We start from the raw sequence: 26789 nt of genomic DNA on the forward strand, positions 1-26789 counted from the left end.
CTTAAATATGTCAAAAATAAACTGCTTGTGGTCAAACTCTCAAAGTTTGAACCAACACCAGGTAGCGAAGCTGTGTTGAGCCAGATTTCCTTCTTGCCTCACATGGGCTGTCCCTCTGCCACTCATGGCACTTGTAGATATCCCCACCGGGAGTCATGCTACCTGAGTACATTTTAGCTGTCTCATAAATACAATATATGTGATATAATATATTTGTTTTTCAAGGCATAGTTGGTTAAAGGAATATGTGCTGGTCTTTCTCTTCTGCCAGTCTGACTGCTTCAGGCTGAGGACCCTCGTGCTGCCCTGTGTATCCACAACTGTCAGCCTGGGGCTGGCTTCTGCTGGGTCCCAACAAATACCATACTGAGTAAACGTGGCAAAAGAAAGCTATGGAATAAGCACATGAGCTGACTGGGTGGTCGGGAGCTGGTGATGAGACCCAGAACCCAGCAAGCATCCATCTCCCACCCTCTCCATCCCAAGCCTCGGTTTCAGCTGCAGTCAGCACATGTCTATCCTCAGGCAGGGCCTGGAGGAGGGAATGCACTGAAAGATCTCCTCTATAGTGACAGCCTCCAGGAAATGACCTCTTACTCTTTTCTGCATCAGTTCCTCCTGGCACCAGAGCAAGGCCTGAGGATGTCACATGTCACAATTGCAAATCCTCTCTGTCCTTTAGAGCATCTCTTATGTAACCACCTCACTCTTTGATACACACACACACACACACACACACACACACACACACACACACATCAAGCAGAAGATACAACCCCAAATGACTTAAGGTACAAAGAGGGCTCTTGAAATGTCATGGATTCCAGGCACTCAAAGGAAATCTTCAGGACCATATTTACTCTGTGACTGGGCTCTGATTTCTTCTGCACTGACTTCAAGGTGACTTTAACAAGGGAAAGGCAGAGACAACCAGCAGGAATTTAGTAACCTCGGTAGTTAGAAGTCGTTTCTTCCCTAGCATCCGTTTGAGCCTTCTAGAACTCATTCCCACCAGCCCTGCTAAGGTCACTCTAAAGTAAACATCATATCCAGGGTGAGGAAAACACCTGTGGGTCAATATGAAGATATGATTCCTGCAGAGAAAGCCGTGGCAGAGGACAGAGGAGGGATGAAGAGCAGAGAGCATGGCCGGGGTAAACTAGCCAGGGTGTGGGTATTCCTATCCATTGCCTCCCTCTGCGTGTTGCCCATGGAAGACCCACTGAGGGCCTGTCTGCAGGGCTGACTGCAGGAACCACACAGGCAGAGGAGTGGGTATACCCCAAAACAAGTATTTTGCTTTTGTACCATCAGTCTCTCCCCACCTTGGAGTCTCTGCCCAAAGCTCTAGCATCCAAGAGGTTTGTATGGGTGTCCAAGGCTCAGCAGGGAAGGAGGAAACTGGAGGGCTTGAATCCAAGGAGACCTTTATTGTTTGTGATTAGAGAGACACTTAAGACAATTTCTGCTACATTCTTAGCAGCAGTGACAAGGGGAAGGGGACTTGTTTTTATATAACTTTCTGTCCGCAGCATAACACCTCATTAATCGCACACAGAACACCATGATAGATACAAATAAGGAAAGGCCTATTAAGTATGACCTGCAGGAAGAATGTGTGTCATGGTAGAGGGGTTCTCTCCTGCCAGATGCTTGGCTGCTGCAGGTCTTGCCCTTCACTTGAGCCTTCATGGCTGGTCTCTGGAGACTTTGAGGGCTACATCCAGGCTAACTCCACTTGCCCCTTCTTCTTCTTCCTTGCACAGTTGTCTGGCTTTAGAAGTCTTCCTCAAGCCAGCATGGTGTCTCAACTTGTTTATGAAGAGGGAGCTGACAAAAGAAGGTTGAGTAAACAAATGCTGTTGTCTGCTTACCAAGCATGGCTCTGTTATCCTCAAAAGAACCTAGACTTTGGCAGCTCTGTGAAGGGGAGAGACTCCAGAGACTTAGGGTGTCCCTTCAGTGCACGATGCTTTTTCCTCAGGACCAAGTCAGAAAACCAGAGAATGATAAAGTATCCCCACTTTTTACACCCAAACCAATGAGGTACAGGTGGAGAAACTGAGCCCCAAGCAGCTTGGGACATTCCACAAAGACACAACCCTCACACCTCCTCCAGCTTCTGTGTGGGACAGTGGACCCTGCCAGGAAACTTGGTAAGGTTGAACGGGTTCAGAGTCCCTGGCACCCAGGCACCCACCTGGGATGGTAGGTGGCTCCATGCTCCCTACCAGATTCCTGGCCTAGAACATGTGCCACACTTCCCACATGTGGCTTGTGGAAATGTGGCCTGTGGTCATGTAGCCCAGAACAGAGTTCTCCATGCTAATGATGTAACTAGAGGCCCTGAGGGTTTAGCCAGTAAGCTTCCCTTCCCAGATATTCCTCCCTGCAAAAGGTATTTGATCTCTGGTCCACCCTGAGAAGGTGGTGTGCACCCATTTTCCACAATGAACAATAAATAAACCAGTTTGGAGCCAAGAACTGTCTCTTTCATCAAGAACCACCATGGGGAACATGGAGAAGACCTTCGCCTACAGAGCAGCACTGCCTGAGCCTCCTACAGAAGACCCCTCTGTGCTCCCAGACAACCACTGCTAAGCTAAGGACTTTTGCAAATTAGTGAAGCCAGAGTTATCCTCCCACTGGCCCTGGCCTTGTCACAGGCCCATGGACCTCCCAACTCTGTTCCCAACGTCCCCCTGACCCAGTGGCATCTGGATATCCAGGTGTTTGGGAGATCCCAGCCCCAGGCTCCTCATCGCTGCCCCATGTACCCTCAACCCTTCCTTTCAGACTCCATGAGGTTTCCAGCGGTGACTGGACACCTGGGAGCTTGGGAACCCCAACTTCAGCCTCCCTAGGCTGAGTTTTTCCACCTCCTGAGTAATATATAGTATAGGTGCTTTGCTGTAGCCCAGCACCCGACAGCTACTGGAGCAGTGCAGGGTAAACACAGTCTAGTGTCTCCACGTTTCACCTCCCCAGAAGCAGTTCAAGATAGTTAATCTCTCTGAGCCCCAGTTTCCTGATTTATCAACTAAGAATAGTAGCAGCTACCTGCTGGGGGAGCTCTAAGAGCACCGAGTAAGATGACTCATGGCCAAAGCAAACCTGAGTCTGAGGGAGCAATACTGGAGGTATCACAATACCTGACCTCAGACTGTATGACAGAGCCATAGCAACAAAACATCATGATACTGACACAAAACAAGACCTGTAGATCAAAGGACAAAGAAACAAATCCACACTGCTACAACCACCTCGTTCTTGATGACACATTATTTAAAAATAAAATAAAACCTCTTCAACCAATGATGCTATGTAAACTAGGATCACATATGGAAGAATGGAACTAGATTCATATCCCTCACCCTGCTCCAAAACTTGTCCAAAGTGGATCAAAGATCTAAATGTAAGAAATGAAACTCTGAAACTGCCAGAGGAGGATAAAGGCATAGACCAGGGCTCTGTAAAAACCAGTGCAATAGCTCAGGCTATAGCATAGGAGGGAAAACTGACAAATGAGATTTCATGAAGTCAAAAGGTTTCTGCAAAACAAGGACAACAATTGCCAGGGTGAGGAGACAGCCTACAGAATGGGAGAGAACCACGGGCAGGGGTTTAACATCTAGAATTCATAAGAACTCAAACACCAAAGAAACAACATCCAATGAATACCTGAGCGGATGTCAGGAACCGACAGTTTTCAAAAGAAGAAATGCAAGGGGCCAAGAAATACTTAGAAAACAAGTTGTACTTCTTCACATTGATATTACATCCCATCCCTGTCAGAAAGAGGGTCATCAAGAAAAATTACAACAAATGATGGTAAGGATAGAGGAACCCTTATTCACTGCTGATAGAAGTGTAAACTGTGGGAACCAGTGTAGTCTCTTCAGAAGACTGAAAATAGAGCTACCCTGTGACTCCTGAATGGACAAAGAAAAATGAATAAACAGAATGTGAGGCTTGTACACAGCAGAGTCCATTTACCTTGAAGGATACCTATCCATTCATTTATCATGGATACCCAGGCTAGTTCCACAGCCTGGCTGTGGTGAACAGTGTAGCAGTGAACATGGCTGTGCAGGTGTCTTGCTCCATTGGGTATATATCTAGGAATGGAATACTGAAGTTCTATCTTCAGTGGTTTGGTTTGGTTTGGTTTGGTTTGGTTTGGTTTGGTTTGGTTTGGTTTGGTTTGGTTTAATCAAGGCAGGGTTTTTCTGTGTAGCCCTGGCTGTCCTAGAACCTGTGCTATAGACCAGGCTGGCCTGGAACTCAGAGATCCACCTGCCTCTGCCTCCCCAGTGCAGGGATTAAAAGTGTGTGCCATTATGCCCTGCTCTATCTTCAGGTTTTTGAGGACCCTTCATACTGATTTCCACAGTGGTTGCTCCAGTGTGTGTGTGTGTGAGTGTGTGTGTGTGTGTGTGTGTGTGTGTGTGGTCGTGTGCATTGCGTGTGTGTGCGTGCGTGCACATGTGCACGCGTGTGTTTCCCTTTAGTACATCTTCACCACCACTCATTGTCATTTATTTCCTTGATCACAGCCATCTGACTGGGGTGTGCTGCAGTCTTGGTATGATTTTGATTTGCATATTTTTCTGACAGCTAATCATCTTTCTCTAAATATATATTGTCCATTCATGCTTCTTTTTCCTCCATATTAAACAAAATAAAAATCATTTAAACAGTAAGAGACTTGAGTTAAAGGAAAAAATATCTAGGACCCATTTTTAAAGAGTACTTTACCCTACTTAAAGACACACTGCCCCACATGTAACAGCAGTGTACAACAAAATCTGTAATACTGTCCTTTTAACATACTGAATGAAACACATTAAAGTTCTCCAATCAGAGTACACATGGCTTATTATGCTGTCGGGTCAAGCCAACTGTCATTTCTAATGGAGAACAAGTCTTTGGTCTTTGGCAGCATTGTCGCGTGAGGTGGTAGGTGTGTGTGTTAGGGCCTTGCGCCTGTCAGGGTCTCTCAATCCCTGCTGGCCATTGTCCTCATCCTTCTCCCTCCCTTCCAACTGAGTAGATGCATCTGTCTCACTGTCTGGCTGCCCATCAAACTCGAAATGGATTGGCCTGACTGACAATCTCTGTCGTTTGGGGTAGCTTCCATCAGTTCGCTAAACGGCACATGCCTCTCGATTTTCTACTGTCCCACAGAACCACCCTATTCCACACCATTCAACTAACACTGGGGCTCTTCTTAGTCAGGTGCAGGTGTCTCCTCAGCAGCCAGGTCCACCCTATACGCACTCATCTGTATCTCTCCTTTGGAGAACTTGTTCACCAATCCCGCTCACTTAGTGACTGAAAGATTTGCGGGTGAGGGATTAATTAATTAGTTTAGATCTTTCTATGTGGGCAACAGTACCCCTGTGTTGCAGGCACAGCTGACAAAGATACTCTCCCGTCCTGTCTGCTGTCACTACACTCTGGAGATTCTTCCCTTTGCTGTGCACACACTTTCAGATGTCCTGTTATCCCATGAAAATTATTCTTAATATTGTGTTTAGCTTAGAAGTGTTTAATCTGTTGTGATCATATGAAATCCATGTATATGTGTAAAAGTAGAAAGGATCTGGGGCTGGGTGAAGGAGAGGATAGTGGGGGACTTGGGGGCAGCATCAGTGTGGTCAAAGTACCTGAATGGGGACACCATTATAAAGCCTCCACTTTTTACAATCAATATACACTATTTCTTTTTCAACGATCTGGTTGATGAGAGCAAAAATGAATGAATTATTCCCGTCATTGTCCTCAGTGGAGAGAGTGAGGCACCGTGGGGGTTAAATATTCTATTCTGCCGAAAGAACTGGGATTGGAAACTAGGAAATTTGACTCCAGCCCATAGGTTTGCTCATATGCCAAAAAACACGCGTTAGCAGTCTCATGGCTTCCCCCTAGTGGCCTATCTGGGAACTGACCAGCCTTGGCCAGTACAGCCCAGGCTGGTGCCTTGCCTTGACCACACTTGCTCTTCCCTATAATTGGGGGGTGGCGGGAGAAGGGCGGAGAGGGGAAGGCAGCACCCTGCTCATTCAAGGCCTGTCTGTGAGGAACAGGAGAGAGGTGCGTGTTTCCACAGCCCCTGGGCTCCCCATCTGAGCCTCTGGGGCCTCCCCTTTCGGCCTCTGTGACTGCCCGTTCTGAGTTTTGCTCCGGACCTTCCCTTACTTGTGAGTTAGACCATCTGGCTGAAGAGGCAGCTTGCTACACTGTCCAAGTTCTGAGCTTAAATTTGCCCTCCATTTTTCTCCTAGCCACCCAGTGAGGTGTTAATTCAATGGGATTTACGACCATCCAGGAAACCAGCCTCTAGTCATACCTATGGGAGGTTGTCTTGATTGCTGGGGTTAGAGGACCCCCTTACTATGGGTGACACCCCACTCTGGGCTGAAATAAGAGACTAGCTGACCACCAGCATGCATTTACCACCCTGCTTCTTGACAGTGGAAGTAATGTGACTGCTGCTGTGACTTCCCATCATGACGGACTCTCATTGGGAAGTTAGAGCCTTGAGTTACATGTATGTATGTATGTATGTATGTATGTATGTATGTATGTATGTATGTATGTGTGTGTGTGTTTCTGAGACAGAGTTTTTCTGTATAACTCTGGCCGTCCTGGATAGACCAGGCTAGCCTTGAACTCAAAAAATCTGCCTGCCTCTGCCTCCCAAGTGCTAGGATTAAAGGCGTGCGCCACCACTACCCAGCTTGAGTTACATTTAGACATGTGCTATATGGGACTTCTACCTACCCCTAGGGAGACCCCACAGAGAAGCTTTAAACAGAGAAAACAGCTTACGAGTGTGCTTCTCACAAAAAGAGAGGAGTGTCAGGTGCTGAGGCACAGCTAATTTTCAGGGTTAAGGGCTTTGTGTAGCATCTCCTCTGGCTCCTGTTTAAAATATGGGGCCTACCTCTTAGATGACACATCTTACTGGACTGCCATTTGTCTTGATGGATCCAGCATCAGCTTCAGATGATCCCAAGGGTTGTCAGGACTGTAAGTCCTGTCTACTGTCTGAAATGGAAGGCCATTCACTGTCCTGTCCCTTCTCGTCTCAAGCACATGCCTTTGGTTGGTTCTTACAGGTGGGCCTACCTGAAGCATGCTAACACACAGATCTGTGTAAGCTTTCTCCTGGTCAGTTTCTGTGAGTGAAAACCCAAGGTCTAGAGAAGGGGCTGGTAGGGGATGGCTATAAGCAATCACTAGAGATAAGGTCAAGGCCAGAGGCAACCAAGGTCAGAGAATTCCAGTGTCACTCAGTGTTGAGCATCTCTACATAGTCCTGCCTGGTCCTATCAATATCCTACAGGAAATGGGGGTGGAGGGGGGTCACTGAGCATCTGCATCTCACAGCAAAGAGATTAGAAGACACTGGCCCCCATGAGGAAGACTTGTCATGGCTTGGGCTTTTCTGGAAAGTCTTCTAGCATCTGATCTTGTTCCCTTCTCCACCCAATACTCTTAGTTAAAATCCTTCTTAACAGATGGGAAAACAGAGACCAGAGAGGGAGAACTGGACTGATAGAAGGGACACAGTAAGTTGGTGGCTGTGATTAACACTAATCATCAACATGACAGTCTAGAGCCACCTCTGGGTCTGTCAAGGAAGTAGTTTCTAAGCTGAATTAATGGAGACCCACCCTGAATGTGTCACACATCATTCCATAGGCTGTGGTGCAGGATTTATTCAGGAGAAAGTAAGAGAAACACTAGCATGTCTATGCTTCCTGATCATAGACAGAACATGCCCCCATGCTCTTGCTGTCATGCCCTCCCTGCCACAATGATTTGTACCCTCAATCCAAAATAAACCCTTCCTTCATTCCATTGCTTATTTCAGGTCATAGCATTAAAAAAAAGTAACTAAGACACTGGCCAAACTGGGATTTAAGCCCATAGCTAATTCCCAGCTCTGGGATGGCTGTTCTGTGGAGTAAGCTGTCCCTCGAACTCCAGCCTAGCACTTCCCACTATGGAAGAAACTTCTTCAGTAATCCCTCTATAACAAGAATCACTCTGGATAGGAAAGTGTCAGAGTGTCCCTGTAATCATAATTGCTATGGAGTGAGCTATCTCAGTAACCTACCTGTAACATTGGTCAATGAGGTAGATCTCCCACAGTCATAGAAACATTAATAACTGAAGTATAAAATAACTCAGGAACCCCTCTAAGGCACCAGCCACCTAGAACTGGACAACTCCAAGAATTTCTCTTTAGCAGCAATCAGTGAATTGTCCTAGAGACCCACTTAGACATAACCCCTCTAGAATGGACTATCTCAGGAACCCCACTGTAATACTGTAGAGTTGGCTTTCCAGGAGCCCAGCATCAAGAAGGCTTACCCAGGCATAGGTCCTGTGGCTCAGGGTTTCATATTTATTTTCAGTGCCCTTCCCAAAGGACATTCAACACCAAAGAGAGAGGTAGGATTGTGGGATTCTGGGATGGATACGAGAAGGAAAACTTACCTTTAAACAGCCAGTTGATAAAAGAAGCCGGGAAGGTTTTGTTCTGGAAAAACAAAACCAGAAAACTCAGTCAGTGTATACCTACTGTGTGCCAGGCTGTGTCTGCTGCAAACCTGACACCAACTTTACAAATGAGAATAACAGACAAGGAAAAGAGACTCGGAGATGGGAATGGCTTTGCCCAGGTCAAACACTGAACTTTCACAACTCTGTTTCAAAACTCTGGACTTGAGACTCTGTCCTTGGACAGCTGAGGACTGAGAGGCAGTGGTCTGCTGACCCCAAGATCCCACTTTGTGGCAGAATCCAGGAACTGCCCCCAAGTTCCTGGCCATACCACAGCCTGGAGAGATTTGGGGTTGGGAGTATATAGTCAAGGCCACCAGGACCACTGTCCCAGCACCCTGAAGGTTCCGTGTATGAACCTGCCAAGCAATAAACTTGACTGGGTGTTTAAATATTTTTTAAATCAAGGGCAAATCAGAAGAAGCCAACAGTTTTTTGAGTTCCTACCCTGACCCATGTATGCCAGGGACTTTCTCACCTAACCGTTAGTTCATATTCATGGTACTAGACACCACCACATCAAGTACAGGGCCAGTGGGACATTGTAAAACTTGCCAGTTAAACCAAGCTATCCTTTTGAACAGAAGGTACCAACTCTAGGTATGCTCTGATACAGGAAAACATGCATGCTGGGAGAGACAAGTGGTGGAAACTGTGTGTGGCTGTGAAAATCACCCCCACTTGACAGACAAGAAAACTGGAGTTCATGAGTGAGGGCGTGGTGCTCAAGGCTGCATGGTCATTCAAAATCAAAGCTCGGGTTGGCTCTCTTGATAGTACAGATTGGGCACATTCCCAGCCAAGGAGTCCTCGTGTGGGGATACCTGGCTTCTCTGAGGAAGAGGAGGAATTGGTTCTTCATACCTTAAAGTCCATGGTATAAGTGCGTTCATACAGCATGGGTTGTTTGGTATCAAGCAAGTCGCTGTCCCCCGGCATTCCAAGTGAGGCAATATCTGATGGAGAGAAGGGGACGTGTGGCAATGGGAAGGTCAGGGAAGACACAAATCATTCAACTCATGGAAACGGGGGCTCATAAAAAAGGTTTCACTCGTCCACTCCTGTCCCAAGCAGGCATGTCTAAAAGAGAGACGATTCCCTATCTGCTGAGTGTGGACTGAGGGCACAGAACCCCACCATCATCCAGGACAGGGTGCTGGGTGCCCGAACCTGCAGTGGCAGTCCACCTCTCCTACAGGCAGACATATCCATTCTCAGGGCCAGCAGCTTCCTTCCCTTCCTGTCCTTGTGCTTCCATCACCCTTCCACTCCTCTTTGCATTCATCTGCCCTTTTTCATTTCTCCTCTCTTCTTTCACTTCATTTAGCCTACTCAGTAGCTTATTTTTTCCATTCACTTGGTCACAGTCCATCTCGCCTCCCTTCATCTTCACACACATCTGCTGACAGGCCCTACTTTCCACTCCTCACATATCCATCGTTGATATATCACACATGCACACTGCAACACCGTTACTCTTTGTCCGTCAATCCTTCCTTGCATCTTTCCTCAAATTCTTTTATTTGTGTGTTTCCTTCCATTTTTATTTGTCTATCTTTTATATCTTTCCATCACTCCTTCTGCCTTCTACCACCCCCTCAACCCCACACTCCCCTCCTCCTAAATGTCTGTCATTCTTCTGCTATCTCCCCCACCATTTTCTCTCATTCCACCTTTCTGCTCTCCCATCCACTCATGCCCACCATATCCCTTCTTTCCCTTTCCACTCCACACACCAGCATATTCTATTTGGGGGGAGGTCTACACTGTACCCAGTCTGGACTGCCAGATAAATTGGAGGTGGGGGAGAAATGCAACCAAGTTCCCTCAAGGAGCTCTGGGCTACTGAGACAGATAATCTGAAAGTAGACATGTCCACACAATACAGTGGATGGTAAATGGGTGTGACCAAGGCTATAGGAGTCCTGAGGAGGGGGCTCTGCTGAGAAAGAGCCCCAAAGGCTTTGAGGTGGACCAACCATGGTGATTACATTGGAAGATGAAGGAGTATTTCAGGCATAGAAAGCTGAAGTGGGAAGTCCTGCAGAACTCAGCCATTGTGTCCCCATGCATTGTAGGGTATATGGAGGTGGTTTAGGTCACTCCACTAGAGGAGAATGAGAACACTGGGAAATTAGCTTCTGGAAAGACCTTGATGGCATGCCCTGAGGTCTCCACTTGATCGCCCAGGAAACTGGAGATCTGAGATGTAACTCAGAAAGCTCTCTCTAGCAGTTGTGTGGTATAGTTACTACTGTAGCAGTAGACACAAGAAAGCAGTGTGCAGGCAACAGCTCTACTTACTTTGGAGAATGGCCAACTGTTGGTTGATGATGTAGAACCAGAATCGGGCCACTGGGCACAACTGCAATACAGAGGATGGGTATTGCTAAGAGGGTACTTACATATACCTCACCAGTATATACATGCTGAATCCATTGTAATCTAAGACACCTTGCCAGATAAGTCTCTGACATAAGATGGAGAAAGTCTATCATAAACGTGTTACAACCTCCCCCTTACACAGGCCTAAGCTGCCTGCTGCACAATTATCCCTCTACCACTGTCTTTTCCTCTGTAACCTTCTTTGGAAGCAGGAGTCTTGACAAAGGACAGGAGAGTGACTGCATAGCTCAGTAGTAAAGCTGTTCCATTTGGCTGCCTTTGCTCCCATGAACTGCTCCCCCATGCCACTGGATACAGCGCTCTCTCCACAGCTCATGTTCAGCATCTTCCAGGGCTACATTGTCGGACTTACTATGTTGGGCAAGGAGATGTTCAAGGACCATTTCAACATTGATTCCATCACTTTGGAGATTGCACTGAGGAAAGGAAAGGGAAATGATTGTTGTCACTAAGGGCTTTGAAATTGTCTGCTATACAGTCTTAGTAGTGGTTAGGTCTCTGTTGTTAAATCAGGGCTTCTCAACCTATAGGCTGTGACTCCTTAGGACGTTGAATGACCATTTCATAGGGTCATATATCCGATATCATGCATGTAATATCTTTACATTATAATTCATAAGTGCAAAATTACAGTTCTGAAGTACCAATGAAAATAATTCTATGTGTGGGGGTCACCTCACTGTATTGGGAGGGTTGAGAACCACTGTGTTAAATTAAGCAAGTATGCATTTTCAGACCTCCCCAGTGAACCTAGCTTAGACCTCTCAAATAGACCACTAATGTCCTTTTAATATGCCTTTTATCTATTCTTTTTTAATCCATTCCTGAATCTATCCATGCCCATTCATCTATTCATCTATCCATGAATGTGTGCACTCACATACATTCCATTCATCCATCATCCATCTATCTATCATCCATCCATCATGAATGTGTGCACTCACATACCTTCCATCCATCCTTTCACTTCTCACCCAATCAGCTTTCCATTCATTCTCCTTCATTTTCACTCATATATCTTGCATGGTCTTGTTTCCAGTGTGTCTCCAGGAACAACAGTGTTTATTGGCTCAATGTGTGCTGGATTAATGATGATAAATATGAGGCAACTTCTGCCCTTAAGAGCTCACACAGACACCTCGGGAGACAGTAGCCCAGCAGGAAAAGTGATGTGGCAGAGTTCCTACACAGCATCTCTCCATGAGAGCTTGGAAACAGGAGCACCAAAAATTCTCCACAGGTGGGTGCTGCCAGGGAGGTCTGTACTTCTGGCCCAAATGTGTCCCCTTCTGCTTGGGATTCCAAACTCCTTGAGACAGGAGCTTGACTGGAAGCAGGGCATTAAAACACTAGTGGCATAGTTTGCTGGCATCTTGGTCAGATTCCATGGAGCCTGATAACTAGTTCATGAATAGCACCATCCCATGCCATGCCCTGTGTGGTGCCCAGCTATCCTGAGTTTATACCTACCCTGAATTCACTTGGATCCCAGTGAATACTGCCCGGCAGCTCTTCACGGAAAAGGACATTGGACCAGGTTCCACCTGTTGCAATTGCAAGGGGATTTCGATGTTCACATCCACTGTGGAGCCACTGAGAAATGAGAGCATCCTAGTTGCATGGGAGAGGGCTGTTAGAAGCTGAATGCATGTCTGGGAATAATACTCTAAAAGGTTTCACTGGAACTTGCAAACAGGTATTTATGGCTAAGAGGTAACTGATACACATACTTTAAAAAAAAAAGGATTCCTGATGGCCTATATTTTAACTATATATATCAAATACATAGATATATTCAATGAAATAATCTATTGAAATAAATGCTTATGCATAGCTCTACTCATTTTAAAAATGAGTCTAGTGAAAGGCTGCTGCTTTCTCTGTCTGCGTAGAGCTCTGCCAAACTCATGCACATCTCTCATATTAGTATCTCCTCCTGGACTTATATGCATACTTATAACCACCCATGTCGAGTGTGTGTGTGTGTTATGCATGTGTAATGGTATGTGTGTATATGTGTTGGCAAATATGTTAATGGTGTGTATGTGGGGGAGAGAAAGAGATGGTATGTATATGGTGGTGTACGCATGTGTTGTGTGTGTGATTGTGTGTAATTGTGAGTATGTGGTGGTGTTTAGATGATGATGATTTAGATGATGATGATGGGTGTGTGTGTGTGTGTGTGTGTGTGTGTGATGGTAATGGTGTATATTTATGTATGATCTATTTGGCTAGGCCGGCCAATGAGCTTCAGGGATGCACCTTTCTGTGTCCTTACTGGGGGTGACAGGTACAGATCATGACCCAGATCTGGGTTCATGTCCTCAAGCTTGTGCCACATACACTTTCCCAACTGAGCTCTCTCCACATCTTCATGTGTAATCTGACTAAACTTCTCTGAGGTTCTAGTAACGGTTTGGTAAGACGGACGTAATAGTGACCCCTCCCTTAGAAGCCTACAGTGTGGATTGAGAGGAACACTCAAAGAAACTGCTGCCCAGAACCTGGAAGTACTCAAGAATGTTAGAAATATTTTATCACCATCACCAGGTCTCTGTAAGATAATTTGGCAATGTTTATCAAAAGCTATAAGTATTAGGGTGGTGATATAATGTGGTAATTGAATGCCTGCCTGGTACAATTGAAGTCCTGGGTTCAACACTCAGCACAGTAAGTAAGTAATACGCTATAAATTGTGCTCGTGAGACTTTCTATAATTAGAGAATTAACAGATTTATTATTTGTACCAATCACAGAGCTATTTAAAAGAGTGACCTGGCAAATAATCCTGGTGTCTGTCCACAAGATAGCTCACAGTACCATGGTGCATATGTGGCAGGGACCACTTATTGCTTTACAGATTGGTTGTAGGGAAAGATCTGCAAGGAAGCCAACCGAGAGCTTAACGGCCAATGTCTCTCAGTTGTAAGAGTGGAGGAGGTGTTCTTTTGTGTTTTAATTTCCTCCCCACATTTGTCTCAACACAGCTTCACACTCTGGCAGAAAAGCAAAAGGGTTGACTTCCATTCCGATCCCGCCATCACTGCTGGCCTAAGAAACTATCAAGAGCTGGAATATTTTAAGATGTCTGTTGAAGGAAAGAAAACCACCCACGACCAATAGAACCACTTGCTTTCTCTAGGAATTCCCTCCACTCCCTTCTCCCACTGCAGTTAGCTACTTTGCATCACTGTGGCCAAATGCCCAACAGAATCAGCGTAAGGCAGAAAGTGGGTGTTTTGGTCTCAGTGTTTCAGAGACACCGCAGTTCATCTGCTGGGGAAGGCAGATCAGTGGGATGTACCTGCTCATGTCATGGCAGAGCAGGAAACTGAGGCAGCTGGAGCTCAAGGACCTTCTAAGACCTGCTTCTAGTAACATATGTCAGCCAGGCAGGCTCTACCACTTAAAGGCCCCACAGCATCCCAAAATAATAGCAGAGCTCAATGCATGAGCCTACAGAGGACAGTTCAGATTCAAACCATAACATGCCCATTTTGCTCACCCTGGGAAATTGATAGTCAACTTGGTCTGAAATTTAATTTCGAAATCAGATGAGGCAAGGACCTTCCATGACAGCTGGACAATGTCAAAGCGGGTAACATTGAGCCTACACAAGAAGAGTGAGGTGAAGTACAAAAGCCAATTTCCAGGTCTCCTCAGCCCCCTACTCAGGCTGCAGTGGCTTCCCTTCCCTCATCCCATGCCTGTCCCTTCTGTCCTTGCTGTTTATTCTGAGTCCCATTTCTATAAATCCCAAATTGGAAAAGCATCAGACAGAAACTGATGTTTGTATTTGATTACAACGGTGAGAGAAAACACAAATGCCATACTGAAAACCTCAGCTGACAACTGTGGGATTAGCTTGGAATGAAGGGTTCTTTTACTCACTGGGGGACGGATACTAACTAAGGGATAAGTGCACAGAGCATCTGTGATATGCTTTCCTGGTGTGACTTACCATATAGCAGGGCTTAGACAAACCTTCATAAACGCAAAGGTTAGACTGTGTTAGAGAAACACTAGGCAGTGACTAGCTTTGGAAGAGGAGGTGGTGACCTCTTTCTAAACTTTCTAAAGAACAAGTCAGACCGATGTCTTTCAGGTATCTAGAACCTTCTCTGATCAATGCTTTAGGGAGTTGTCTTGATGCTTAAAAAAAAAAAAAAGTCAAACTCACCGGCTGTCAAGTTCCCCAGAATTCATGGTCTTCAGAGCATCATTCATGCCAGAGAGACTCCCATGGCCACAAAGGCCACCCAGGGGGCCTTTGCAGACCAGGCCTTCCACCGCATTGGTCCCTGATGCATCCAGGAGATCATTGTTGACACCAAATGATACTCTGCCACCCAGGAGTAGCGTTTGTAGCTTTTCCCTTTCTGTGAGTAGATTCTGGTTGTTGAGAATAACAGCACTCAACAGTCCTTCCTGGGCCAACATGTCTTGGTTGAGGCCAGGTGTTGGCAACTATTGGTTAAGGAGGTGGCTTAGTTCTCTTTAGAGTGCCTTCCTGTTAACTGTGATGAACTAATAGAACTCAGCCCCATCATCCACTGGAGTTCCCGTGTGGTCAGGACATTCAGGTAGTACTTTCTCAGTGAGAGCAGGGTGCTCAGAGAGACACCAAGTCTTGATCCAAGATGATAGGTTACAGCTGTCTCCAGACAAAGCTCATAAGAGAGCACACCGGATCTCACAGCTCCTACACATCCAGTCTCCTCCTCCCACCACTGGGAACTTCTCCATACCCCCTGATATCTAGGCCAAGGACAATCATGAATTATAACTTCATTTTTATCAATGCTTTCCAGACACTGGCACCTAGACAAGCAAGGCCAAGTCATGTGAAGCTTACAAACTCCACCCCTGAAAATCTGTAAGGCAGAAAAAACTTTTGTCTTATGGGTGTGAAGGAATGGCCCATTCTCCCTTCAAGACTCCATTATGGCTGCTTATGGCCAAAATGATCAACTCTCTCCAACGTGTTCTCCCACATCAGGGACTTGTCATGGCTGCCTATAGTGACAAGCCTGTAACTCTTCTTATAAAACTCATTCAAAGGTAGATTCCTGGCAGCGCCTTTTAATGAGCCTGTTTTAATTTCTAACGTAAGAATGGCCTTGCCTCAGACTTGACATAACCATTATGCAACCTACAGTCAGAGGAATCAGAGGTAAAATATACCTTAAACCTAAACTAATCATGACTGTGGAGTGGTCATTAGTCTAAATTGGTCATGGCCATTGGGTGAACTAGAGCTAGATTCCTGTTTCAGACTGACTAAGCCCCCAGATAACTCAGCTTCACACTGACTATCCATTGACTTTCCTTCAAACCCATTACATGACCTAAAGCCACAGTGGACATTTATTGATCCTGATCAAATCTTCAAGAAGTCTGACCCAGTACCACCTTGACCATAGCAACCCGAATGACCTATTATCAGTCCAACCATTTGTTAAAACTGTTCATATTGATCCACATCACCAGATGACCCAGTTCAAGGCTGATTATTGGTTGACCTTGCTTCAGATCGACCTGAGCCACCAGGTGACACAGCCCTATACCGACCAGAACTGCCACCTCAGACCTGGAAGCACGTCCTAAATATAAAGCTCATGACAGCCACCAGCAAGAAGCTAAACTCGCTTGAGCACCTGTGGCAGCCATTGGTGGCTTGTGGTGGCCAGGACTGGTGATACTCTGGACCCAGCTGAAGGATACTTGGCTGGTAATGCCACTTGTGTCCAAGCCTCCTGGGATGTTCATCGCAGGTTGATCAAGCTCACCCACGGGGATCTCAGGGACCTCAACAGGTGAAATAGCAGCCATAGAAGCTAGGACTGTCCCACTTCCATCTCCCAGATTAATGGATTCACCTCCATTAGCATTCACCAATCCTGTATCCAATCCTGTATCCAATCCTGTATCACCACCTTCACTTTGGATACCTGCTAAGACAAAGACATCTGGGTGAGTCCTGGGGCACAAGCTCCCATAGGGGACAGAAAAATAGGTGTTCCATGCAGGGCTAGCAGTGGCCAAACCCTGGGGCCAGGTTCCTTGCAAAAGAAAAAACAAGGTTCACCCTTGCACATGAGCCCAGGAGGCAATGAAAGGTCAGATAAGTGCAAAACCCACTGGGTCATTTATGATGGAACAGAGGTGATATCTAGACCAAAAGAGGTGAACAAATGGGCAGTGGTACTCTGACAAACAGAATGAAGCCTCAAAGAGGGAGCAACTGCTTTGGCTGTCCATAGCTTCCCAGATCTTAATTTACACACACACACATACACACATACACACACATATACACATACACACACATACACACACACACACACACTTTATTTACTCTTTTACTTCAGTGCTGGTGATGAAGCCCAGGGTTCTGTAAAAGCTAGGCAACTACTCTTCTCTAGTACCAAGCTACATCCCCTTCTATTTCTAGACCTTGGATTTCACACCCGAAAGGGGACTTCTCGACTTTGAGACATGGAGGATAAGCTCTTCTTCCCCTTTATCCGTTTTTCCTTTTGACAGATGAAATCTCTGTTCCTGATCTCAAAAGTACACCTAAAGCAAAAATCTGTCCCAGGAATGTGACTTCAAATGAAGACTCTTCAAAGATACGTGTAGGCCAGGCTGTGGACAGGGAGGGTAGGAGTTATCTGCAAAGGGCTGGTCATCACACCAGAAGCTGTACACTCCCCAAGCAGGTGTTTAAGCTCTTACCTGTGTTCTTAGGCACTTTGAGACTGCTTTTACTAAAAAGCACAGATGCCTCACTGAGCCCACAAGATAGAAACCTGGCATCGGGGCTTTGACTTCAGACTCCCGCTTGCTGCCTCCTTGGTATGTCACTCATCCATCCACCTAACTTAGCTCTTTCCACTGCAAGGTTGAAAGCTCGAGGATAGGCCATTGCTCTAAACCTGCAGACATCTTGGATTCCAGGAAGAGCAAGCCTCAGAAGACAGACCCCCTGCAGATGAGGACAGCTGTCTATGAGTGGGGTCACACCCCACAGCAGAAGTGATGTCTTGTGAGACCAGGTGAATCTCCTCAAATGATGACACCAAAACAACTTCAGAGCATCCTTTGGAACCAGGATGGAGAACCAAGTAGACCACACCTTGACTGAGTCCTCATCAAACGGACCTCTTGCCCTTCATCCCAGGTCTTGTTCTATTGAACTGAAAATTCCAGAGTCCTAAAGATGAGCTTGGGGGCACCAGCTTCTCTTTGAAAATTTTTCAGTTAAATCTCCTCTCTCTGTTTTGCTCACCATTGTTCTCTACTTTAATTGGCACATTGTGGCAGGTGGCTGAGCCTGCAATATTAGGTCAGCCAGAGCTCAGGATTTTGCTCTTTAGGGCAAACCTTCATGAGACTGAGACCATTAGAATTGAAGGCTAGAAAGACCTACCTAGGAAGTGGTTGTAAAAATGAAAGTTTATGTTGAGATGATCAATAATGGGAAGAAAGTAGTTTACTAGATCTAGATGCCAAGATGTACCCCAAGAAGGGACAAGGTGTCTCTGGGGGATGGTACAGTGCCTCCAAATGCACCCAGAGATACTGGAAAATCTGCATTATTCTGGTGGTCAGGTACACTAGAGGTGTCAGTTTGTCTCTTTTGTGGTTTCCCTTAGAATTCCCAAGGACGATGGAATAGCTCACCTGACTTTTGAATGGAATCTTCCAACAAAGCATGGCTTCTGCTAAGCAGGCAGCCAACAGCGAGGAAGATCCACAAGAGTCTCATGTTCACTGCAATCGCCTGTGGAGACAACGGTTTATGGATGGAGTAACAGTAACCCGTGACCCCAGAGTCCTAGGATCTTACGCAGAACTCACAATCATTCTCTATGTGATTTATCCAAGCCTCAGTTTCCCCATCTGTAAAAGCAGACACTTCTTACTTTCTTCATTTGGAAGATCCTGGTATTGGATGTGGTAGGGGATCCCTCTAGGCAGTGAGCACCTCTGCTTAAGTAGTTAAACCTGGAAGGTTGTGGAGGGTTTTTTCCTTCAAGTTTGTTGTACAATAGTTAATGTGGTAAATCCTTTTAAAACAGAATTTGGGGACGAAATAAGGTATGGGAAGGTATGGGAATGTAAAATGAGTTGCCCAAGACCACACAGCTAGTGACAGAGAAAAATCCAAAGCCAGGCAATCTGAGCCCCAACCCCAACTGTGTTATAACAGGGGAGCTGGCAGAAGTGATTGGTCACAGAAGTTACCCTATACTGAGGACCTAGCTCATATGCTAAGTGCCTTTTACTCACTTAAATCCTTCTAACAACCCTAAGATGAAATGGAAACAAAACGAGCTGGCAAGGGTCCCTCAGTGGCTAATGGTAGAACTAGAACACAAAGATGTTATTGTGTGAATTCACTCTTAGCTATTTGAGCCAGAGGCTGAGGGATGCTGGGGTAGGTTTTCAGAGCTTTTCAGAGATGGTCACACAGTAGTCTTCTTCTCCTGTGTGTGTGCTTACAGCATCTCTGCTGCTCCTCCAACCAAGAGGTGGGGGCTGTGTTTCCTACCCCTAAATCTAGGTGGGTGAGGGTTGGTGATCACCCCAAAGAATGGAGCACACATAAGTGACTTTGTGACCCAGTGGCTATGCTATCAAAAGGACATGGCCTCTGTTCTATCTTTTCTTTTCCCTCTCCCTCCCTGCTTGCCTTTCAAACTCCACATAGTGAGGAAAGTGCCTTAGCCATGCTAGAATTAAATGTTCCTGTATCTTAAGAGACGTCAAGCAACCCTCATGAAAGAGGAGAGCATTAGGACGTGGCTTACTGCAGTGGTTCTAGGGCATAGCCCTCCTGTTGATGGATGGAGAATGGAGCTGCTCTTAAACTTTCCTTTCAGGAGAACTAGGGGATCACACACTAATGCAAAATGGAGTTGCCTGTCAAAGTGTCATGTCCTTTGGACAAGGTTGGTTTAACCACTCCTATGTCTGTAGCCTCTGAAGTAAGGCCTAGCTTATAGCACTGAGAACAGAGAGGTGGAACCGAGGCTCTTGGATTTAATATGCTGGCAACTTGTTCAAAAATTTTAAAATCAGTTAAATATACTTTGTAATCACATGTGTCTTACATGCATCTCTCCTGGGATTGCCAGCTTGAGAATTAAGCCTAGGCTGTGAGGGACTGAGCCAAATGGAGGAGAAGGTAGCCTCCATGGGTCTGAAGGTGGAAGAAAGGATGAGGGGAGAAGGAGGAGGACGGGCATAGAACAGTGGGGTTAAGCATGCATCTGATACTAGCCTGAAGGTCCTGAAGCTGTAGCCTCAGGCAGGATGATGGCAAAAGGGGGAAGATGGACTGTGGAACTCCTAGGGCCCAAAAGGCCAAGAGGTTTGATGTGTGAGGACACCACAAACAGCCATTACCCTTTCTCACAGACTAGTGTGTGTGGGGGGGGGAGGGGTACATCAGAGCAAGATCACAGCAAGGAGGACATATTTGGTGCCATGATGTCCCCTGTAACTTAGAAACAACTATGGCTAGAAAGCCTTCATCACTCGCTTGGGCCCATGACTTACTTTGAATTTAAGAGGAAAGGCTCAGAGAATTGTCTACCTGCCAACTGAGAGCAATTATCCATAATGATAAGGTTATGCCCTGGAGCAAAATTTATCTTATGAGAGCCAGCCAGATTACTTCAAGTGTTGGCAGGGTTAAAGACTTCTTTGACCAGGTCATCTGTCAGAATCAGAGCTGAGACAATGACCAGCCAGACCACATCTTGACCAGAACTTCCCAATTAATTGCTCATACCTTTTGCCTTATGCCCCATGTCCTACTTAGCATTAATTGTCAACTTGACTCAATCTAAAGTCATCTGGGGGAAATTTTTCAATTGAGTAATTGTCTTTATCAGATTAGCCTGTGGACATATCTATGGGAAAGTTGTGTTGATTATCAACTGATGCAGGAGGCCTGGTCCATTCTGGGTGGCACCATCCCTAGTCATGTGGTCCTAGGCTATACAGAGGTTAATGATTGTGACAGTAAGCAATGTTTCTCCATGGGTTCTGCTTTGAGTTCCTGCTTAAGTTCCTGCCTGGACTTCCATCAATGATGTGGTGTGAGCTGTCAGTGTAAGCCAAATCAATCCTCTTAAATTTTTTATCACAATGTTTTTAGTGCAACAAAAAATGAGAATTAAAAAAAAAAAAACCTAGACTACCTCAGTTCTTCCTCTACTTATACCTAAAGCTGACATCATCACACCAAAGATGACTTGGAAGTCACTACTCCCCTTTATCTGTTCTTCCCAGTGAGCATTCAATGGTTACATCTCTCCTGCTTTTCACCAGTCCTTATGTCTTTACTTGGCGCACACATGACCAAGCCTAGCCCCTATGGCTTCTGTATCCTAAGATTTTTTTTCTTATAACTGTGGTTACAAACTCTGGTGAGCCAAATCAGGAGAAAGGACTTCTTTGGGACTTCTACCAGCCCCAAGTTGACCCCCAGTGGGAAGACTTCTTAGACATTTGCACCCTCACTCCTCTGTTTGAACTGCAACCTCACTTCAGAACCCTAAACTCAAATTGGCTGCCCCAAAGAGTTTCTGAGTCATTATTTGGTGGTGGTGGTGGCGGGGATTTTTTTCAGTATCGTTAGCTGCTTTGTACCATGGTCCAGAAGAACAGAGAAACAGTGTTCATACTCTAAACACCCTTGGTAAATTCTTCTGGATCTGCATACCTCAGCTCTTGCCTTCCCCTTTCCCTTGTCACTTTGAAGGGCTGGGAAATGGCTCTTAGGTTAATAGCACAGCCTTCTCGTAAAGATCCAAGCTCAGTTCCCAGTGTCCACATCAGGCCACTTGCATCTGCCTGTAGCTCCAGCTTCAGAGGATGGGGCGTCTTTCCTTTCCTAGTTTCTGAGGACATTGCGTGCACAAATTCACACAGTGAGATACACCTATACATACAATTGAAAATAAAAATAAAATCCTTATCATTTTTGAGGCTCCTTTGGCTTTTTTAAGAATGAACTTGAATTCTGTCATTTGTCTGACAAGAAGGTGGTTTCCTTGTTTTGGGGGAGCAGAGACTCTTCTAACCCATTAATATTCTTTTGAACTATTTGGGTATCTCCTGGTCTGTAGGGAAAGCTGAACTCTGTAACTTGTGATGGAAACTAGCAGACAAGGGTTTTTAAGTACATAGAGAAACAAGGGTGTTTGGTAGATCTCTATAGTGGTTTGGGTAACTGTAACCATCCAGGCAAAGACATTTTGAAGAGACACTCGTGTCTCAAAAATCTGACTATCAGAGTATTTAAATGATGAACTCCAAAAAAAAAAAAATGGGAATCCCCTACACACAGAGACTTATACCAGGATTAAAAAAAAAAAAAAAAAACAAGTGCCACCAGAGAAGAAATCTGTCTCCTAGAAAAGAGATTCCACAAAAGCCTAACAACTCATCAGACTGCCTTCAGGGTGAGATTGAAGCCAGACAATGATGAGTCAACAGTGAACAGAAAGGATCACATCTTGACCAGGACTGCTTGGATGGGCATATCCTTGACCCTCTATTTAAATTTTTATCTCACTTTAGACCTGAAACATGGGCTAGGGGTGTGGGTGATCACTGGATCCCTTTGTTCCTCTTCCCAATGTGGTTTCATTGAATAAATCTCCTTTTCCTGATTTTCACTATTAATTTAACTCTTTCAACTCCTCTAATAAGAACAGGAGGCCAGACCTGGCTTGGGACACAAGCTGTGAGCCCAAGATTGTTAACATAACCACAGACAATTCTAAATCTGTACCCTCTTGCTGGCCCCAGTGAGAGTTCTACCTGACTAATCTTTATGAATCTATGCCCAATTTATTGAAGGCTGCATGATAAGTTAATACAATGCTTGTGTGCCATCCTGTGTACTAATCTAATAACATCTCTGATGATTGAATTGACTGAGGCAGAAAATCTGATGGCTGCAGCAATAGTCCCTGAAGGGACCAGTGCTTCTTCCAGCCCACTCTGGTGATGATGGATGTTCTGGGTTAATTTCTATTGCTGGAAGCAGCATAGAGGTGGAAGGATTTGTTTGGCTGACTATTCCATCCTAGAGTCTATTGCTCTATGGAAGCCAAGGCAGAAACTTGAGGTACCACATCCATAGCCAAAGGCAGAGAGAGTAAACATGTGGACTGTTACTTGCAGGTTGCTGTTTAGTCCTCAGCTTGTTTTCTCTACTCTTATGTAGTTTAGGGCCAAGCCCATGAAATGGCGGCACCTATATCCAGAATGGGTATTCTCACTGCAATTAACAGTCCCTGTAGACATGCCCATAGGCCAACCTGATCTAGATAATTCCTCAACATATATCATTCTCAGGTGATTCTAAGTTGTGGCAAGTTGACATTGAAACCAAACATCAGAGTAGGTGACTAGGGTCTTAGTGGGTATCAGTGATGTACAGCCCCAGGATATACCTCATGTCTCATAAAAATCACATCAGGAGAACCTATCCCATTGCTGTAGGGGGAGATGCTGATAGTAAGGTCTGGTTCCCTAATTGGTTCTTGATTTGGTCAATAAAGAAGGCCAGGAGCCAATTGCTGGGCAGAAGAGACAGGTGAGACTTTTAGGTCCCAGGGGAGAAAAAGATGCAGGGAAAGAGAAGGACCTTTTGCTGCCATGCATTGGTATGAGAAGAAAGCAGCAGTCACGTAAAGCCTTAGGGCAGCCAGGGCCTGCAGCCTCAACCTTGGGCCAGGACGGAGGAGGTTGACAGAAGCAGCTGATACAGGTTAGCTGATAAGTTTAGGGCAGGAGATTCTGTGCCCAACAATTGTGCTAGTAGGGAAATTCTAAAGTAATAAATCTCTCTGAGTCTTTTTATCTGGGAAGCAAAGGGGAGTAGAAGAGAGAAGTCAGGTTGGGAGATGGTTGATATTGATCCTGATGGAGCAAAGGGAACCGGGAGGGGCCATAGCATGGTCACCAATCCTGGACCCAAGGTGGCAGCCAATCTGGAGCTAAGCCAGGAGGGTCTGGGAGTATGATTGCAGCTCCCAGGAAAGGCAGTAGTTTGTTTTTAAAATTTCACGAAGGAAGTTCAGCAGAGGTCACATAAGGGTTCATCATCCATACTCCACACAATTGGAGTTTCCTGAACTATGTAAGAGGTGCTAGCTGACCCTTTTGTAGCATTCTGGGAAGGACTTTTCATTATGCAACAATGATCCCAAAAATTCCCCTAGCATCCATTCTTGCTAAGCCATCAAGATGAGCATCCAACCCAGAAGAACATGGTGGAAATCTTCACCTCCTTCTAGAATTCTTTAAAGTAACTAAGTAGCAGACACATGGCTGCTTGATTTTTGCACACTTTCAACATATCTATCACATGATAGAATTGCTATTCTTGTCATGCTTTGATTAAACATGATGAATAAAGTAATATATATTTTGGCCATGGTTTTAGGTCTTCTCGTAACAGTATAAAGGGGCTGTTGCCTCTACACTTTGGTTCATTCCTATCCTCCATGCTGACTCTGCCTGTTACTCAAGGTCCTTCCTTATCTTAAACAGGGCTTCACTGCCGTTCAAGAATTTCTCTATTAGCTTGGGGCTAAAGAATAAATAATAAAACTGGTTATTTTAAATCCAAGTTGTTGTTGACTGCTAAGAGGCTTGCAAACAGGCATTGTCAAACTTGCCTGTGCAGACAGGTGGCCTAAATGAGTCCCATTCCTTCATAAATACCTTCTGGATTCAGCTCAACTTTGTAAATATTTGAGACTGGTAACAACTGTGCTTTCATAAATTGCTAATGTGTAGAGAAATGGTTTCAAAGATTGCTTTTCTCTAGGTCTTCCCTAAGACTAAGACTAATGAAGTAAATACTAATTAGCAGAAGTAAAGAGATGCTCCATGATAAAAGCACTGGCTGCTCTCCCAGAGAGCCATGGTTCAGTTCCCAGCCCTAACATGGTGGCTTCCAACCATCTATAACTCCAGTTCCAGAGGATCTAAAGCCTCTAGTTGGCCTCTGTGGGTACTGCACATATGTGGTGCATATAAACACACAGAGTCAAACACCCATACACACAAAATAAAAATAAAAAATTTAACATACTCAGAAAATATGAAGAATTAAGATGTACATTAAATGAGAAAAATAAAATATGTAATAAAATATTTTTCAGAATTCAATTGTTGTAGAAAGTATTTCAAAATAAATTTAAGTTTTCTAAGGTCAAGATTCAGTGCACTGGTGAAAACTGAATGGAGCTGAATTATCTGTGTCTAAAGTAACAAGGCATTCTCAAAAGTTTTGTTTTGCTGTTAGTGGCATTTGAAAACAATCGACTTGAAGGACAAAGGTTTATGCCTTATCAAAATGATTGTTGTTTCTCTGACTTTGTCAACCTTGAACTACTCAGGAAATCAAGTCTTAACAAAGCCAAGGGTCTGTTTATGTTAGTATTTCAAACATCTACCTTATAAGCAATTATTTGGAAATTTTTAATATTACCAATACCATAGGTATACATTGCTAAAAGTGCACACAACTTTATGTCTAAACTTTGTCCTAGTCTTATGCAAAACTTTATGGAATTAAAAGCATGTGAGTTAAGTATACCAAAAGTAACCAGCAAATTATTGTCATATTCAATACTTATGGCATCTGAACTTTCAATACATGAAAAGACAAGAAGGAAAGAAAGAAGGAAAGGAGGGAGCAGGAAAGGGAGGGAGGGAGGAAAAAAGAAAGGAAGGAAGGAGTAGAAGAGGGAGAAAGGAGACAGTCACTCACGGCTCCTTGGCCAACTCTACCACACCATCATGATTTTCAGTACCACATCTCATTAGTTCAAAGACATGGATTTTTCCCCTTATTTTACCCTAAAGTAGATTGCATTTTCACAAATGGATGCATATACAGGAGGATGGCTGCTATGCAATTGATGGCATTGCAGTCCCCTCTGAAGGACCCTGAAGATGAAGTAGATGGAAAGGGTCACTCTTATAATAACGTTGGACAGATAAATGGAGTTAATACAGCTATTGTTGTTGTTAAAGACCCAGCTTAGTAATGGCCCCATCAATAGCTCTTGGCTTGCGAACTCGGCTGTCTCTATCCACTGCTGAAGCCGGAGTTCAGTTCTGCAAATGACTCTGCACATCTGGTACTTGTGTAGAAGTAGCAAGAAATCGTTCTCACCAGCCTCACTGAACAATGAAAGTGAAAAGGATGCTATTTAAGTGCCAGACCCTGAGCTGGCTCTTGGCTCCCATCAGGTTTTGTCCCCTCCTTTCCAGGAGTGCACTATGTTCAGTTCAATAATGCTAGTCTGGCATGGTTTACAGTTACAGAATCATTATATTTGACTATCAGAGAGAGAAACATGACCCCAACAATATTAGGGGACAACAATTTCAGGGCAACATACATATCTGTGACCTGGAAATGTCTGCATAGAGATGAGCTAGATGGCACAAGAGTCCTGAGCTCATCTGGTTTTATCTCCCTCAAGTATGATGTCTGTTGTTTTGACAGGCATAATATTCAAGGATGAGGGTTGCTGTCTTAAGGTCCCAGGGTGGCCTGAAGGGTCAGTGACAAGGCAGGATGGACCCCAGAACTCAAGTCCCTCTTCACCTAGATATTCTCCTTGCTTTGGGAGTGGGGATACAGGAAGCTTACCTGGGTCACAGCTCTAGCCACTTAGGAAATGTGGGTCTCTTGTGCCTCCGAAGTGAAGGCAGAGAGAAGAAGAACACTTAAATAGTAGGTTGCCCAGTCCATGTGG

The 26789-nt window shown here is 45.0% G+C and overlaps 1 protein-coding gene across 1 annotated transcript; it reads right to left on the reverse strand.

Annotated features, from left to right (window-relative positions):
- Window positions 1-1416: 1416 nt before the first annotated feature.
- On the reverse strand, window positions 1417-26718 carry LOC110290502 (uncharacterized). Its single transcript, XM_021157053.2, has 11 exons — window positions 26684-26718; window positions 18670-18769; window positions 16708-16934; window positions 15164-15450; window positions 14489-14593; window positions 12454-12594; window positions 11336-11399; window positions 10882-10942; window positions 9442-9533; window positions 8512-8554; window positions 1417-1830 (listed from the first exon to the last, which is right to left on the reverse strand). The coding sequence occupies exons 2-11, from the start codon at window positions 18752-18754 to the stop codon at window positions 1817-1819; spliced, it is 1119 nt and encodes a 372-aa protein (XP_021012712.1). The 5' UTR covers window positions 18755-18769; window positions 26684-26718; the 3' UTR covers window positions 1417-1816.
- Window positions 26719-26789: the final 71 nt, after the last annotated feature.

The sequence above is a fragment of the Mus caroli genome, unplaced genomic scaffold (assembly GCF_978045245.1).
Source record: "Mus caroli unplaced genomic scaffold, Mus_caroli_1 scaffold_2, whole genome shotgun sequence".
In the NCBI taxonomy this organism is placed as follows: Eukaryota; Metazoa; Chordata; class Mammalia; order Rodentia; family Muridae; genus Mus; species Mus caroli.

Bases quoted from the DNA above. Each gene is read 5' to 3' on its own strand.
- LOC110290502 (XM_021157053.2), bottom strand. From the start codon at position 18,754: ATGAGACTCTTGTGGATCTTCCTCGCTGTTGGCTGCCTGCTTAGCAGA. The intron at 12,595-14,488 runs GTGAGCAAAATG...CCATGCAACTAG, and splicing joins TTGACTATCAATTTCCCAGG to GATGCTCTCATTTCTCAGTG. The intron at 9,534-10,881 runs GTAAGTAGAGCT...TCTCTCCATCAG, and splicing joins ACAGTTGGCCATTCTCCAAA to ATATTGCCTCACTTGGAATG.